The sequence below is a fragment of the Carassius auratus genome, chromosome 8, assembly GCF_003368295.1.
Source record: "Carassius auratus strain Wakin chromosome 8, ASM336829v1, whole genome shotgun sequence".
NCBI classification, from domain to species: Eukaryota; Metazoa; Chordata; class Actinopteri; order Cypriniformes; family Cyprinidae; genus Carassius; species Carassius auratus.
Window position 1 is genome coordinate 17,793,767 of NC_039250.1, and position 17,836 is coordinate 17,811,602.

The following is a 17,836-nucleotide window of genomic DNA, read 5'->3' on the forward strand; positions in this document are numbered from 1 at the left end:
AGGTTAAAAAAGGAGTGCTGAAGTTTAAGTTTATGCGAAAAGGGAAATGCAACATTACTGAAATATATAAATATATAATATAAATATATATTAATATATGCAAAAGAAATGTATTATATGAGGTTAAAAAAGAGTGCTGAAGTTTGTGTGTGTGTGTGTGTGTGTGTAATTACAATGTATTTTCATAAATTAACTACGGATATTTTACTAATGATATAGGGCTAAGCATAAGTAGTCTTTTGAATTACTTATGACAGATATTATAAAATGTTTAATTTGCCAGTTAATTTTGTGGTGTTATTTCATCAAAAAATGACTAAAAGTCTAACTGTCAATCTGGTGTCTTTTTTCACTCTTTGTCAACTGTGTGAATATATACATACATACACACACACACACACACACACACACACACACACACATACACACACACATATATATATATATATATATATATATATATATATATATATATATATCATTTCTAACTGAGAACATTAGCTATAAAAACATCATAAATATAATTACATTTGATAATAATAATAATAATAATAATAATAATAATAATAATAATAATAATAATGATAATAAACGCTTCCTGTCTTTTTCTTTTTGAAAATGTGATTTGCTCAATTCAATACCTAAAAGGTCTGCCTGGAACTGCAATAGAGATTTTTTTGTTTTGTATGATGAATATTAAACTTTTCTAATAACAGAAAACAATATAAATAATGATATACATTTTCCATTCTCAAATCACATGTTATTTAATTTTCATAGTCATACATAATGACATGTCGCAGACCTGTAAACCAAGCGTACGCTAAACGTCATCATGTTTCTATAGTGATGATGATGCTTTGCGTCAAATAGCCTTCATTTCGGTTGACACAATTAACTCGCCATCGACTTTAAATCGCCAGATATATTTACATCTATATGGATAACTCGGCATTAACATTTATATGAAAACAGAGTGACTTGTGTATGTTACGTGCGTTTCACCTGCGCCAGAGGCCCTCAGTTTGTGTGTTTTCCTCAGTATCCCGGCATGCACCGCATTATTTAGTGTTGTATCTCCGGGAGATGTCAGACACAGCCCTCTCTCTCTCTCTCTCTCTCTGCTCCAGCGAGGAGACAAAACCCAGCCTATCTCTCCTCTCAAAAGCCCGCAAACAGCAGAACCGACCCCATCTCTACCACCAGACACACAGTAACCTCAGCCCATCAATCCGGTAGGTGTCGGCCGCTTCTCTGCGCTTCGCTCCCGGTGTAAAGCGCGCTCAGGGGCGGGTCGCGTCTCGGCTGCACCTGCTCCAGCTCGAGCCGCTGACTGAAACAAACAAGCCATGTTTTCAAAGAAAGCCTACTGCACTGTTTGTTTAAGAAAACAATACTGCCACGTATATTTTAAGTACGCAGTTTAGCACTTGCAGTGATGTAGGTTGTTATTGTTTACTGCTTGTTGCGTATTTTCGGACGGATGAGATCATTAGCCGGTGGCTGATTATTATGACAGTAACTAGACGATTGTGAAGATGGGTGCAAACAGATGACACTGACAAATTCTGGTTGATTGGTTTGGATGTCACGAGAGTTGTTCGAAATGAGTTTTAGAACATTCCTGTTTATTCATCATGATAATAATATTAAAAAATTAGAAAACAATCCGCTTTTAAGTAATTATCGATTATTTTTACGATTTTCTTTTATTATTATTGTTATTGATGCGTTAACATTTATTTGCTTCGAATCAGTTATTTGAAAATCCATTCATTTTATCTAGCAGATGCATATGCAATATTGTTTTAGGACACGTGCTGTCGTTTCTAGATTGTTCACAGGTTCTGAGTAAAAACGCAACACATTCTCTTGTGTCCCTATCCTTGTAAATGTCTTCTGGTGTAATCATATGAATTTCTAGAATGGTGGTTTGTTGATTGTTGCGCCGTCCGCAATGCAGGTGCCGTTTATGATCCTGCTCATCCCCAGCCATTCTCACGTGCATGTGTTGATGTGCACTGGCCAATCAGATGCTGCCATGAAACTCCCATATTTTATTAATCATGATTTTGTATGGCCTTCGTTTATTTAATAAATGGTTATTTCATAATAGGACCCAAAAGCAGTGATGTTTCTAATAATAACTGATAATCAGTTGCTATTAACCTGCTGCTGTTTTTGTGCCCTGCATAATATGTCATCATATTAGCTTACATCATGCAGGAGTATGTAGTGGGTGTGACTACATACTGAAGCACTGGATATTGGATTTTTCATGTTTGTGTGTGTGTGATGTGATGTGAGTATCAGAACTAGGATTTAACAGTGTTTAGAGTCTTCTCTAAAGCTGCAGCTCATTGATTATTAATGCAAGAGAGGGAGAGAGATTTCGGAGGGCAAGAAATAGATCCGTTAAGGGAGAGTTGTGAGCGATAGTACGGGGGAAAAACAACAGAGTTGAGTACTCAGGGGGATTCTTTTGTCTCATGTGGAGCGGGGCGGGGGAGGCCTCACCCTCAGGTCAGATCAGAGCAAATGTCAGCATCAGCACTCTAAAATGTCTACCAGCCCATAGATGACTCCTAAAGGAGGGGTGAGGGAGTGAGTCTTCACGTATGCCTTGGAATATCACTTCTGAAGGATGGTCAATGCTCCCAGCGCCTGTGATTCAATGGTTAATTTACGGTAAGCAGATGGATGCGGGATACAGATGGTGATGGGGTGCACTTTGTTTCTGATGCTCACCTGATGCCCCATCAGATTATATCTTGGCAAGCAGAAACCCCTCATGTTCTCATAATCAGACACTAACCAAAACAAGATTTCTATTGTGTCTACTGAAAAAATAGCTAACATTAACTTAGCATATTAAATAGTTATGAACAGTTATGGTGTCCAGGAATACAGCTCCTTTTAAAGGCTATGTGCAGAGCTTCTAAACACTGAAAACATGCCTAAAATGTGTAGGTTTTATGTGAAAGACTATTATTACAAGAAAGTAAGAAATGTATTATATGAGGTTAAAAAAGAGTGCTGAAGTTTAAGTTTATGGGAAAAGGGAAAGGTAACATTACTGAAATATATAAATATATAATATAAATATATGCCCCATCAGCCTATAAATAAGTGTGTTATGATTTGGTTATTATACTAGGGTTATCTTTTGAAATATTGTGTGAATTTACAGACTAGTGTGCGGTAAACAGCAAACAGGATGGCTGTGTGCTAAGATGCCTACAAACCTATAAATACGAAATGCCAACATTTCTTAATTTATTTTTTATGTTTCACACAAATTATCAATACATGGGCAGATTATAGATTAATAAAGAGTTATTTTCATGCAGTCATGTACTCTTTTGAGCACTTGATTCATGTTTATTACGTTTGATTTTTTTTTTTTTTTTGAAACAAATAAAACAAAGAAATCCTCTAATGTAAAATAAATTACAAATATGTCAGGTGCTACACTAATTCTAATAATACCTACAGTATGATGTTATGATGTCATGGTGGCTGCTGGGAAGCTCTCGTTTCAGGAAGTGCTCATGTGATTCACTATAGATGACATCATCAATTGCGGTTGTACCTTAATATTGGTATTGCTCAAAGGCATACGAACTCCTTATATGCCTCACTTTTCATTATTCATAAATTATTCATAGTTTTTTCCTGCTCCACAGAGCCTCATAGTCTCTCTCTTTCTGTCTTTAAGTAATGGAGGTCGTCTGTCGGTGTCCTTTATTATGTAGCTGCCGTCTTGAGCATAACCAAACACTTTTTAAAAATTTTTTCAAGCACAGCAGGTTTGACCGTGGCAAAGTCATCCTCACTGTGTGAAAAGTCTGTGTGTGTTGTGCTGTGAAAGAAAGATTAGATTACGCTATTGATGACACCCAACTGATATTATAAGAGGATTGCTTTGGTGTCCATGTACAAAATGGTTGAAAAAAAGGATTCAGGATGTGTGTATATAAGCCATATGGAGTTTTACTGTGTTTCTGTCAGGATTGTTTACTATGTGAATTAGTATTTTCAGTTTTTGTGTACTATGTGAGTTATGTTTTTTCACTTTTTGAATTTTAGTCAGTGTAGTGTGTATGTTTGGGTATAAAAAATGATCGACAAAGTAAAAAATCAAAGGGAGATATCTCATTTAAAAAAATCCCTTTTCAAGAACTAGGACTACAACAAACGGCTCGTTTGGACTTTATGAATTATGAGACTACAGTGTTACCATACATTGATTTATTTGTGGTGCTCGCCATGATATCAAAACTGACCGCCACAAATAGATTTTCTAAAAGGCTTTGACTTCATTGAATAAACATGAGCACTGCATGTTTCAAAATCACAAAACATTTTGTTTTTCTGAAGGCGGGCCTTCATCAAACCCGGGACTGATTGAGCCATTTGTGCCAGGCTGGGGAGAAAGGTATTGTAATAATGTAAATTATGTGAAAAATAATGTGTTTTCCACCAAGCATTAGAGCATGTTCTAGTACACCCCTAAAAATCCCCATTTAAGGAAATAGAATTAGTAGACAGATTAAGTTCAAATAAATATTTTATATATCTGTTGTAGGTGTTTTTCTTTCTTTTTTTTTCTTAAATATGAATGTCCCATAAATTTTATCGTAACCAGAACATATGGGGAATGATTGTTTGAAATTACACCTAGCTTTTGTGACAGTTTTATTGAATTTATATTGTTCAAAAGTTCCAAAGTTTTATACACTGTTCAATAGTTAATAGCTTTCACCAGCGCAAACCCTCATTTAGCATAAAAAAATAAAGTTAGGATTTATTAAAGACACACAGTGGGAAATTAGCACTGAAATGGCATGGACACAGTTATATTTGCAACTCATTGAATATTTTCCCTCTAGATCTGTAAATTTATGGATTACCTTTGTGTATGAAATGTGATATATAAATAAACTCGCCTTGCCTATGGGAGGAGAGTATTTAAATGAATCACACAACATGATTAACTAAGATTTGCACTTGCCAGTTCACTGGTATTTGTGTAATTATTTAACACCCAAAAAGTATGTCTTAAAGCAGGCGGTAATTTGCGCTGCTCTTGGTAGATGGCGCTGGTCAATATGCAAATGATAGTGTTCCTGTAGCTGGTAGAGCATTGCGTTTTCAAGCGCAAGGTTGGGGGTTCGATTCCCCGGGAATACATGATGGGTAAAAATTGATAGCCTGAATGCACTGTAAGTCGCTTCTGCTAAATGCATAAATTAAATTTTTTAATTTTAATTTAAATTTTTAAATAAGATGTAGTGCCTGTGTTCTTTAATGTGTGCATTGTCAGTAAATCACAGACAGAATTTCCCCCTCCCATCTGTGTTTTTATCGAATTGCGCTCTAATGCTAATTTGCCTTGTTTAGTAAATCTGGCCCAAAATAGAAATAGTAATAAATAGTAATTAAAAAAATAATAATCATAAAAAAAGTTTTCTGTTGGTTGTGGTTCTCACTTATTATAATCTCACTCTAAATTGAAAGTGAGTCCTTTCTAAATTCAGAATTTTGCCCAACCCTGTTTGTGGGTAGTGTGTTTCTTTGTTTCTGTAAATCTTAACATTTGCATCTGTATTGCATGATGTACTGTATGAATGAGGAGAAATGGAGATCACAAGAAAAAGAGAAAGGACACATGAGGAAGGACGGCAGTAAGTGAATTAATAAAAGAGCTGGGCAGAGTCTACTGACTGTCTTCTCTGTGAGCTCCCAGCGTGAGCACAGCCTGCCATTACTCATTCATGCTCATAGGCTTTTCATGAGTTCCACTGACTCGTAGTCTACCTTGAACATCTCCTACCCTCTTTTTATCCATGCTGATCAAATATATGTATATACTGTATATGTTTTGACTTCAGAGCGAATCCAGCCTGCTGCTTTCCCTTCCTTTTGTCGTGTCTGTCTGGTGGAGGGCTGTGGTTAGTCTGTCAGAATGAGAGTGTGTTTAAGGCATCTGCTTCTGTCTTCTGTTTGAACACACTACCTTTTTTGGCTGCTCCTTTTTCTTGTTTTAAACTCGATCTTATGAGAAAAACATGACCATGCATTTTTTTGCAAGTCTGAAATAAGTTGCCATATGAATCACTGTCCAGATGAACTGTCCACCGAGTGTCATTAAAAGTGACTGATTTTCTCCTGTAAAGTCTAAAAGTCAGTATTGTTTTCTGTATAGGATTTTACACAACCAGTAGGAATATTTTGTTTCATAACACTTACCCTAAACATAATCCTTAGATTTTAAATGTAATTTTTTACATTTAAAATTCAAACACTTCTACATCATCACTGCTTGTTTCATTTGGAAACTGCTGCAGTTTGCTCCAGCAGTAACATTTTTCATATTTTATAGCATTACGTTTTTCTGGATGAGAGCAGGAAGCTCATTTTTTTCGTCATATAGCAGAATGAATGTGAAGCATGATTAGCAATGCCGACCCTCAACACACCCGCAAGGCGTTCTCTTATCTCTTGTGTTTCTCCTTTTCTTCTATCTTTCTGAATGTCAGATTTATTGTGTTGCATTATCATGATAGGAGGAAGTGCACCCAGAGGAGACAGTCAGCCTAAGTTATCTATTAATAATTTAAACTACATAGGGCTTTATGAGGACCCTTTTACTAAATCAAAGCCTTTCTTAAGAAGTCATGATGGGGAAACTTTCTTTTATCTTCTGGTAGAAGCAAAAAAAAAAAATTAAACATGTTGTTAATGAATAAATTAGCCCACAAGTGAGTATATTTGTAGCTGGGATATGATATATTAGGCTGGTGTTTTTAAAAGGGACATATCATGAGAAATTGAATTTTCCTTGATTTTTAAAATTAGAGACTTGATCAACTTTCAGATCTCAAAACTTCAAACTCAAAACTGCCCGTCTTCAAATGTCTTTTATTTAAACTAAGATTCTCATCAAAATCACATGAACAGAGGATTAATCAGTCAAATACTGTTTTTACTTTAAATGATATTGAAACACATTTCTAAACTTCCCTTCTTGTGAGACAAGACAGAATCAAAGACTAATCACAGAAAATTAATGGCTATATAAAAAGCTAACTATAATGGTGTAATAATAAAAACTCCATAATCATCGGGAAGAAGGAGGCGGGAACCGGCGGTCACTCAAAATGAAACTTTAATAATTCAAAATAAACACAAAACAGTGCATAAGCCCCTCACGGACGACTGATCACAAATGGTTAGATACAAAGGAAACTATATAATTGATTATTAAAATATTGCTCAATTGAATTCACCAGCACATTCATTGCAAAAGACCATGAATATTCAATATATCACCCTGCCCTACTAAAATTTTATGTGGATCAGAAATCATAAAGAGGAAAAAATGAAATATGTATGATATGACCTCTTTTAAGAGCCCTTTGGGATGGGGGATGATCCCTAAGCAGTACAGGGGTCTGTGGAAAGAAACAAGCCCAGCGTTCACCCTCTTAAATCAATACTCCCACATACAATATCTACAGACTGTCCCTTGTTTCTCTGTCTCATCTGAAACTCATTACATAGTTTCTTAGCTCTTTGTCCTCTCAGACAGAGGGACATGGATTCGAGGAAGGGATAGTGATATCCAGAGCAAACAATTGAATTGCAATAAATGTGTTTGTGTTTGTGTAAGTACTGTATGACAGTCTCCTGACCTCACTATGTGGCTGTGACTCCATTGTAAAGATCTCATGTGTGTAGTTTTATCCAGCACTGACTTCACACGTGCAGTTTTATAGAAGCTTGTCCTGGTTTCACAAACACAGCCACATCTATATTTCGCTGCTGGTGAATTGTGACCTCGTGCCAGTAGGAAGAGTGATTTTGGTGATATGTCGAATTATTTTAAAGATGTACTACAGAGTAGCAGATATGCTGATGTTGATGTCTCAGAAGAGTTTTAATTAAAGATGCTGTAAGTAATTTTTTTTTAATGGAATGACGCTCAGAAAATGTCCCTATTACAGTACCTGTCAGATCTGAATTAGATTTGTCCTAAAATATCTTGAAATAATGCACTTGTGTCTGTTGCAGCCCTGAATCTCTAAACTGCAAAAATGTGACTACAGTCAAATTCTCTTTTTAGATATTTTTTTGTGTGTGTGTGTGTCAAACATTATGTGTGTTTCATACAAGAATAATTTTCCTTCTGTTGTACTTGGAAACGATGGAATTTACTTTAGACGGTTTTAGTTTGTGGTTATTAGATCTTATTATTTATAATTATATATACACACAACATTTTCCATCATAATCAGTAATCATGTAATGTAGTAACACTGCTTTAGAAAATTGCATATTTTATCTCAAAAACTTGTTTGTGGTGTTTTATTAATAGTTTTTTTAGTATATAAAAAAATAAGAATATTATTAGTTATTTTATTTTAATATACTTGTTTAAAAAATTGAATTTTACTATTAACCAGCTATAGTAAAAACAAATTTGATACAGAAACAAATTTAATTCTAAAATGTTTAGTAAATTGCACAAATAAGAAGAAACTACAAGTAACACATTAAATTAACCAAGAAATTTTGAAGTAGAAAAACTGAAATAATAATTTCTTGTGAAACGTCCTCCAATAACCTTGGAGCTAGGTATGTAATAGACTAATGTAACTTTTAGTTATAGTGAGCAATAACTGCCAGAAGGCTGAATAATATTCCATATATCTGACTAGTATGTTCTTTTCTTGTGTTTACAGGTCTCCTGGGCTAGTGTGTGTGCAGGTGTGAGAGAGTGAGTTTAGTTACACATGTGAGTGTGACTGTGTACCATCATCAACATGGCCTCGGTGAGTGTGACCTTGGAGAATCAACTGGACAGTGCACAGAAAAACCTTCTGTTCCTGCAACAAGACCATGCCAACACATTGAAAGGCCTTCATGCTGAGGTCCGCCGCCTACAACAGCACTGCACAGGTACATGCATACACACACACACATGCCGATACACTGAGCATCATGTAGTGACTGCCACTTACAGCACAACTGCACTTAAGCTAGCATCCATAAACACATACATCATTCATTAGTAAAATTTCTAAGGAAATGAAGTATTATAATCATGAAAATGGAGTGTCTAATTTATTTAATGGCTCAAATTCTCATTATAATTACTTTCTTATGTAAAATATATTTGCTGAGCAATTAAGAAAAATCATTGCCAGTTTTAGTGCATTATTATTATTTTATTTATTATTATTTATATATTTTATATCTAGTATTGTTTTATTTTATTTTTGTATTTTTGCCACTTTTATTCAGAAGCTAATTAATATGTGACTGGAAATGAGAGGATGGATGGGGAGGATGGGATTGGGACTCGAGCTGGATTTGAACACAAGTGCCCTCATGAAATATGCCAAATCATATGTGTTACATGATGACTGTCAGTTTAATGATGCTGACATCTTGAGGTCACTTGTGTTGGCATTATAGTAAATGTCTAGATCAAAAATGAACACAAATCTGTGGCCCTTTGTCAGCGACACATACTGCACATAGAGTTTGTGCAGTCCTGTCAACAGGTCACTTCTCTATGTGAAGTAAAACAGTGCCACAGGGATTATTGTTTAGGATCTCATTTTAGACAGCTCAATCCTCATCTAAATTCTGTTTCAGACGCAATGCAATGCGAGAAAGCAACGCAAATCAGTCACAAACTGGGCTTTTAAAATATATAGTCATGATCATGTCTATTTGCTTTCATTTTTCGTACGTTTCATGTTTCACTAATTTTTGTTAATACAGAAGATCTAGACTACAGAGTGAATGTACTCTGACTCTTATAGAACTTTTCACACTGAATGTGAAAATTCGGTGCAATGACACTTTTGAATTGAAACAATGGATCCCTGTGGGGTTATTGACACTAGGCGCAATCATTTGCTATCGACTGTACGTTGATTTGTTCCCCCGTAGATTTGAGCTAAGATCACGTGTCGCTGCTGTTGCATAAAAAGGCAAGAGGCACTGAAGAAGAGTATTCTGAGAGCGAAGAAGATGCTGAGTTCTTGTTATCGTTGGTATCTGGGAACGGAGTTTTCACGTTCAGTGTGAAAAGGCCTTAATGCTGCTTCATTCCAATCTCTATGGTCATTCTTTTCTTAAGTGAATATGAAAACTATGTGCTATATATTAGTGTGTGATTCATTATTTCACAAAAAAATCACAGCCAAAAAGTAAAACAAAACAAATCACCAAAGCAAAACCACAAAACATAACAAACAAAAAAATAGCAAAGCAAAGCAAAGTAAAAACAAAACCACAAAACAAAATAGCCAAGCAAAAATGCAAGGTAAAGCAAAACAAAGCAAACAAAACAACATTAAATACTGGTCTAATTGTTTGCAGTTCATTGAAGCACAAAACAAAAAAACAGTTATATTACATTTATGCATTTAGCAGACGTTTTTATCCAAAGTGACTTAAAGTGCATTCAGGCTATACATTTTTTTTTGTATTTTTTTTTTTTTTTGTATGTGTGTTCCCTTGGAATCGAACCCACAACCTTTTGCGCTGCTAACGCAATGCTCTACCACTGAGCCTCAGGAACAGAAAACAAAAACTCAGCAATTAAACTAAGCAATTTGAAGTTTCATTTTGTTTATATTATTATAACTCCCACATGCCCTTTATCCTTGGTTGACTCTGTTGTGTTATTGTTTCTCTGTTTTTGCTCTCACTCTCATGATCTCCTGTTTTATGTGATGTCTTGTGTCATGTGTTATTCAACTGTTGTCATTGAAGGTAGTGTGATGCTTCATGCTGCCAGCCTAACATTTGATCTCTCTCTCTCTCTCTCTCTCTCTCTCACACACACACACTCCTCGTTCTTCATTCTGTCCACTCCTTCTGTCCTCTCTTTTGTTTCACAGACCTGACATATGAGCTGACAATGCGGAGTTCTGATCCAGGCGGTAAGATTTCTCACGCACTCTTTATATGTGGCTGCATTCACACTCAGAACAAACTGCTCATGCAAGGGGTTCTGTGTGTGTGTCAGGTGTTGCTTGGATGCTGTCAAAGTGCTTGTCATCCACACTTTTACCTGTTAAAAGAAGTCTCTTAACAGCCTGGTAGATGCACAGACAGATAGACATGCAAACAGCAGGAGGAAGCCCAATTGGAAACATCCAGATATGCTGTTATTTTTTGTTTCTTATTTTGTCTGGCACTATCTTTATTTATCTGCCACGGTATTGGTCCCTCTTTGCAGCAGGTCGTAAATAAAACTTATTTATTTCCCGCTAAGAAAGAGAACTGTGTCCCTCTTTGCCCATATACCACCATGGTTATGCCTTGTAACCTGGCAACCAGCAACCCACCCATTAACCGCGCACACACACACACAGAGAGAGAGAGACCCCCTGCTGCCCACAGGACTGCCATTTCCCTCTCTCTCCTTTTCAGTTTCACTCTGTTTAATATATGTTGGCCTTTCAGTGTCTGCACACACATACAATGCACTGATAAAACATTTAGGCATCTGAATGCTCAGCTCAGTTCCCACAGACATGCTGTTTCCAGGCAAAACACTGAAGGCTTTGAGACTCTGAAATATTTATTTTGGAGTTGAAATTATTGTATTATTTCACAAAAATAGCTAACAACATTAAAAATTCTATTCAATTATAAAATAACAGAAAGAAAACACCATGACAAGCACTGTTACAATATCACAATATTTGTTTTTAGATTAATATGATTATTCTGCAGATAATATTTCTGCAGTTGACTAGTCCGAGTCAAGTATTCCAGAGGGCTGTGTATAATAAATTAGTTTCACATTTGTTTAGTGTCTATATGGTTGGACAGGCTGTTGTTTGAGTTTGCGCATGTGGCCGATGTGAGCCAGATTCGTGTCTAGCACAGGAAATGAGATTATGAATGACTACACTAATACAGCACTAATGCAAACGGCTAATGCATCATCTGCAACCTGCTGACTACATCCCCACACTCATGTTCCTAACAATAGCCATGACATTTCAGACTAGCGCCACTGCCATACATCAAAACACTTGGTTTTATGTGGAATGACATTCACAAATGACATGAGAGACTTTCAGATGAGAATCACGTGTTCCTCTCATTTCAAAGATCAAGCATTGTTCTTAATCCAGCCATCAGATAATAATAGAGATGATTTCTCTTTCTGTCGACTGGAGTAACAGCAGATGGTTCATTCTCATTAAACTACATGTCCGTAACAGATAACTACACCACCGATAATTAGACATCTGTGTTGCCTCTCTACCGTGGCACATTATATGTGACATTGAACCACAAACCCAGTCTTAAATAGCATGGGTATATATCACGGGTATATTTGTAGCGATAGCCAAATTGTGTAGGTCAAAATTATAAATTTTTCTTTTATGCCAAAAATCATTAGGATCTTAAGTAAAGATCATGTTTCATTAAGATATTTTGTAAATTTCCTAATGTAAATATATTAAAACTTATTTTGGTTAGTAATACGCTTTGCTAAGAACTTGATTTGGACAACTTTAAAGGTGATTTTCTCATTATTCAGATTTTTTTTTTTTTTTTTTTTTTTTTTTTGCACCCCCAGATTCCAGATATTCTAATACTTGTATCTTGGTCAAATTTTCAGTCCTATACCATACAACAATGGAAGGCTTATTAATTCAGCTTTCAGATGTATAAATCTTTATTTAAAAAAAAAATACCCGTGAAGAATGAAGTATACCTATCACAGTTCCACATGTAAGTACTCTTATACTGGAGCTGGCGCTTTGACCTCAGATGACTGTGCTGGAGTGTGTTTTGTGGATGTTTTATCGCTGTCCAACTGGGTTTGTGTGTGAATTTGATGGTGACCTCATTATCTGGTGTGGCCATTTCTAAGTGCTAATGAAGCGGTCAGGGACAGTGAGAGAGAGTGAGTCAGTCTCCAACATGAGCTCATGCTGCATGTCTGTTTTAATAACTATTAGAGAGATCCCACAGAACTGAGACCCTCATTATCTCAGTCTCAGGTGAAGTGTACCGCATAATTCCAATATGTGAATCTGATATCAAAGGATATTTATTTTATTGTGTTTTGTTAAAGTTACCTTTATATGCCTTTTTTTCTATTAAGTTGTTGTTTCATGTTATTTGCGTGCACTAATTAAAATTTGCAGCATTTTTCTGATTAATTGGATACAATTTTCAATTATCATTTTTTAAAATTAAATCATTAAATCTAAATCATTTGTTAAATTTCTGATTCTCTAATTTTACTCTCTATATATACTACTATTCTGTTATTTCTTTATTTCTTTTTTCTTTTATTGCTTTGGCAGTTACAAATGTTTACTCTTTTTCTTTTGTCATGCCAGTGAAGCACAATAAATTTAAACTGAGAGAAAGCAAGAAAGTGAGAGAGAGAGAGAAAGAGAGAGAAATCTTCCCTTGCGTGCCATTGTTTAGGCTGTTGCAAAGCTGAAGGACAATAATGAGGGACATTGCTATTCCCCCAACCTTCACATCCATTATCAGTGTAACGGGAGATAGGATCTCTTTCTCTGTGTCTGCCCTTCACTCCCTCTCTTTATGAGTGTGTGGAGTCTCTCTCTGAGGTGCCCGTCTCAGCCCCACCCTGTTTGGCTGCTAAATGCAAATTTAACATTCTTAGACATTTATAAGAACAACGTAACCCATGTAAAAAAAATAAAAAATGGTTAATGATGAGGTGATTCTCAGTAAGAGATGGTTCGGAATAATCCATGCAATTACAATTTGTTTATCCTGCTAAATGTATGTAGAAATCAATAATATCTATGCTGAGCTAAGCTAAACGAGCTGTTCCCATAATACAACAAATGCAGTTTGTCAAAAGCTTAACATCAGATCTTAGGGGAGGAGTGGAGTGTTCCTGTATAGGAAAGGGTTTGATGTTTCATAGCCTTTAGTTCTGCAGGGGTAATTGGTTTATTGATGTGTGATTCACAGGTCACTACTGCCCTCTGCAGGCTAATGCTTTAGTCAGTTTGCAGAATGTCTTTATGTAAACCTATTATTTCAGACATTGTACTTCTTAATAGCTTTATTCCAAAACCTAGTGAAACACTTCTCTTCCTGGATAGACAGCTGCCTTCATGATGATGACGGATGACGAAACTAGTGAAAGATTCTTTAACTCCAGTCCTGGAGGGCAAATGTCCTGCAGACATTAGTAAAATCCCAACTTATCGCACCCGTCTGCAACTTTCAAGTAATTCTGAACACTTTCTAAGCTTATTCTGATGTGTTTTGTTTGTGTTGGATCTAAACTCAGACGTCATATCAATGGATTAAGGTGTTTCTTGGAGGTTATGTAAGACCTTTTTATGTTGTCTGAGATAACCAGCTGGATGTACGTTATCCCTCTTAAAACAATTGCTAAAAGATTAGTTTTTACCATATGTGTTGAAATTAATATTGAAGTCTTCCATTGTTACACACGGTGGTAAAGTGTTTTCAGTCACACGATGGCGCCAGACTGTCAACAATAGCGGAGTGACTCGTTAAGCATGTAAGCAGTACCAGTCAAGATGACTCGTAGTACCCGGATGATCGGTTGTTATCTGGGAATAACATACCGCTGGATGGCTCGATTGACCAATCAGAATCAAGTATTCCACAGAGCCGTATATAAAAAAAAGTACTTTAAAAAATGTTTTTACTTACGCCAGGTGACCTATAAATGAAACCTTTCCATTGCAGTTTTGCTATATATTCTTTTTTCAATTGCCTGAAAAACCTCATAATGCAAGCATAAAAACATCTTTGTAATATATGAGAGTTTTTGTTAAATTGATGCGTTTCCATTAGGTGTATTAGGCAACACTTCCACTCCCCTAAACATGCAACACAAAACTAAACTTGATTGGTTGCTCTATATGCCAGTCATATGTCTTTTTGGGTGGTCCTTGGCCATTAAAAGCGGCCAAGATTTTCAGACCTTCTGCCATCAGTCTGAAAGTTTGGCAACGAGAGACTAAACTCAGCAGGACACTGGCCCTCCAAGACAGGAGTTGAGGAGCCCTGGAATAAAATATATATTTGTGTGTAGCATCCTTTTAAATGTTTGAACCTAACATCTTGTTCCCTCTCAGATGATGGTGAGGCTCGTTGCAGAGAGCTGCACCAGCGCTGTGAGGAGCTGGAGGCTCAGCTCAAGGCTAAAGAGCAGGAGAACACAGAGCTCCTGCGAGACCTGGAGCAGAAGAACGCCATGATCTCTGTGTTGGAGAACACCATCCGTGAGCGGGAGAAGAAGTACCTGGATGAGCTGAAGTTGAAGAGCCATAAGTTGGCTGTGCTGTCTGGAGAGCTGGAGCAGAGAGCCAGCACCATTGCCTACCTCACCTCCCAGCTCCACGCTACCAAAAAACGTCTTCTCGCCGGGGGAGCTGCGGGTATAAGCCCCTCTGTCAGCCCTATCGGCTCTTTCAAACCCACCCCACCCCCCGCTCCAGTGGCTTCAGGAAATGACAAAGACATCCGGCAACCCGAGACACCTCGCAGACGCATGCGCAAAAGTCTTTCGCAGCCGCTGCACTCTGAATACACGGAGCTGTACCGGTTGGGCGCCGCAGATGGCCGTAGGGTGGTACTGAGGGATTCGGTAGATGCCATGCCAGATCCCACACCATTCCTGCAAGCCAGAGAGCCCGCGGCCCCCTTAGAGTCTCAGCCGGTCCTGCGGGAACGCCCCTCTGTAATCCCGCCCATCGCTTCTTTGGCCACGCCATCAAGCCCCGCCCACATCCCAGTGCCCCCAAGTCCCAAAAATACTCCATCGTGGGAGGGAACCCATTCCCATGCTAACGCGCATATAGGTGTAGCGCATCGGATCCACCACTCGCCCTCAGCAGGTGGGCAGCAGGCGGAAGTGGAGACCCTCGCTGTGGACCAGGTCAATGGGGAGCAGGTGGTTCGCAAACGCTCAGGTGCAGACAGAACTGTTTAAGACTGACAAATGCGCACCTATACACATCCTAAAACAGATAGTATATAAATGTATAGACGTATTAAGACCAATGAAGTATATGCGGAAATCTTTATGACTGTGAAAATCGACATATCTCCAACAACCTAGTGAAAAAAACATACAGATCACAAACACAATACAGATTTAAACAACTAACGAACACGATAGCACAGCACAACCCTGTTAAATTCTGAACAACACGCCTTGGCAAGTGAACAAGATTTAGGCAAAGACTGTTTTTGCGAGAGTGGGAGAATATGAATGTGTTTTAAAGGGAAGATGGAGAGACTACGGATGGCAGCAAGAGCTTCTGTATGTCATGCTGCTTTTTATGCAACACTGTATAAATGAAAAAAAAAAGTTAAATACTTTTGTTCATGGTCATTTGAATAATTTCTACATTAGTTGGGAAGGAGAACTGTGAGCATGCCAAATGTTTGTTTTTCTTTCCCATTTGACTTTCAGCATCTTCTTTGCGCTTTCTGTTCTTCTCATCATCGATATCCCGCTCTGTTTGACTCGAGGTGCAAACACAGGATCATATATTGCCAAATCTCTTCATTGCCTGCCGATTTAATGTTCTAATGCATATTCATATCTACTCATATTTATTCATGAGCACTGCAGCAGTACTGGAAACTCCACTCTCCTTCCCCTTTCATTCCCATATCTACAGGCTAATGTGAACAATCCTGCTGCTCCTTATTAAACACCTACAGAAATCAAAGGTCTCAAAGAGGTCACTTCAGTTTATGATCTTGTTTCCCTTGCTTTTTCTTATCAATAACAATCTACGTATAAAAAATAAGTTGAAGGGATAGTCCACCTTTTTTACGGTCTGTGGAGGGGTCAGAAACCTCTCGGATTTCATAAAAAATAAATTGATTTGTGTTTAAAAAATGAAATTAAGGTCTAACGGGTTTGAAATGATATTAGGTGAGCAGTGTTGTGGGTAACGCGTTACAAAGTAACGCGTTAGAGTACTCTAATTACTTTTTTCCTGAAATGTGTAACTTAACGCGTTAGTTTCGTGCGTAAGTAATCAGTAACTTCGTTATTTTTTAAAAAAAGTAATTTGTTATTTTAAGGAAAGGAAAATCCCGACTGCAGCCTGCTTTTTGTCAGACAGTAGTCCTAGGTCTACTGTGCCACCTGCGGATGTATCAGCGGAGCCGAAGCTCTGTGATCGTAAAGTCAATGGCTGTGATGCGTCTGTGCCCTGCGCCTGACCCTGTGTGTGTGTGTTTTTTTTTTTTTTTTCGAACTCCCGGCAAGATGGCAGAGAGGACAGCGTTTGGTTTATGGAAGTACGCACATTATTTTCAATTTGTCAACGAAAAAGAAATCGACTGTCGGACAAACGTTTCGAAAATCTGCTTCTGCTACGTTTTAATCACTACTTTGAAGAGTAAATGTAAGAGGACTGTGTTACAGCGAATTTAGGCTTGTGACTGTGAGTGACACTTTAATAATAATTAGTTCGCCTATTAAGCGATTTGTCATTTGCCTGTGTGGCAGTGAAGGATTTAATTCGGTTTGTTATCATTTTTGTTTGACAGGCAGCTGTTAATTTCTGTTAGATCGTTGGCTGGCTGGTTGTTCATAATTTCTAAATGGATTTAAATCTGCAAGCCTGTTTAAGGTTGTGTTTACAAGTAAGCATACTTGTACTTTGATAACTGCATTATGTAAAGTTAAAGAAAAATCAGGAGTTATGTTGTGGTGCTCATAATATACAGTAGCTACCCGGGCTGGGTAGGTGCGAATTTTGATTAATAATATGTTCTGTGATAATAAATAAATAAA

At 37.2% G+C, this 17,836-nt stretch overlaps 1 protein-coding gene across 4 annotated transcripts; it reads left to right on the forward strand.

Moving 5' to 3' along the window:
- Window positions 1-877: 877 nt before the first annotated feature.
- On the forward strand, window positions 878-16,851 carry LOC113107455 (coiled-coil domain-containing protein 92). 4 transcript variants are annotated; one of them, XM_026269977.1, is made up of 6 exons: window positions 878-1,235; window positions 2,579-2,688; window positions 4,381-4,438; window positions 8,748-8,964; window positions 10,923-10,964; window positions 15,153-16,851. In XM_026269977.1, the coding sequence occupies exons 4-6, from the start codon at window positions 8,829-8,831 to the stop codon at window positions 16,007-16,009; spliced, it is 1,035 nt and encodes a 344-aa protein (XP_026125762.1). In that variant the 5' UTR covers window positions 878-1,235; window positions 2,579-2,688; window positions 4,381-4,438; window positions 8,748-8,828; the 3' UTR covers window positions 16,010-16,851. The 4 variants fall into 4 exon arrangements, with proteins under 4 accessions (XP_026125762.1, XP_026125765.1, XP_026125764.1 ...); XM_026269980.1 differs by lacking the exon at window positions 4,381-4,438; XM_026269979.1 differs by lacking the exon at window positions 2,579-2,688.
- Window positions 16,852-17,836: the final 985 nt, after the last annotated feature.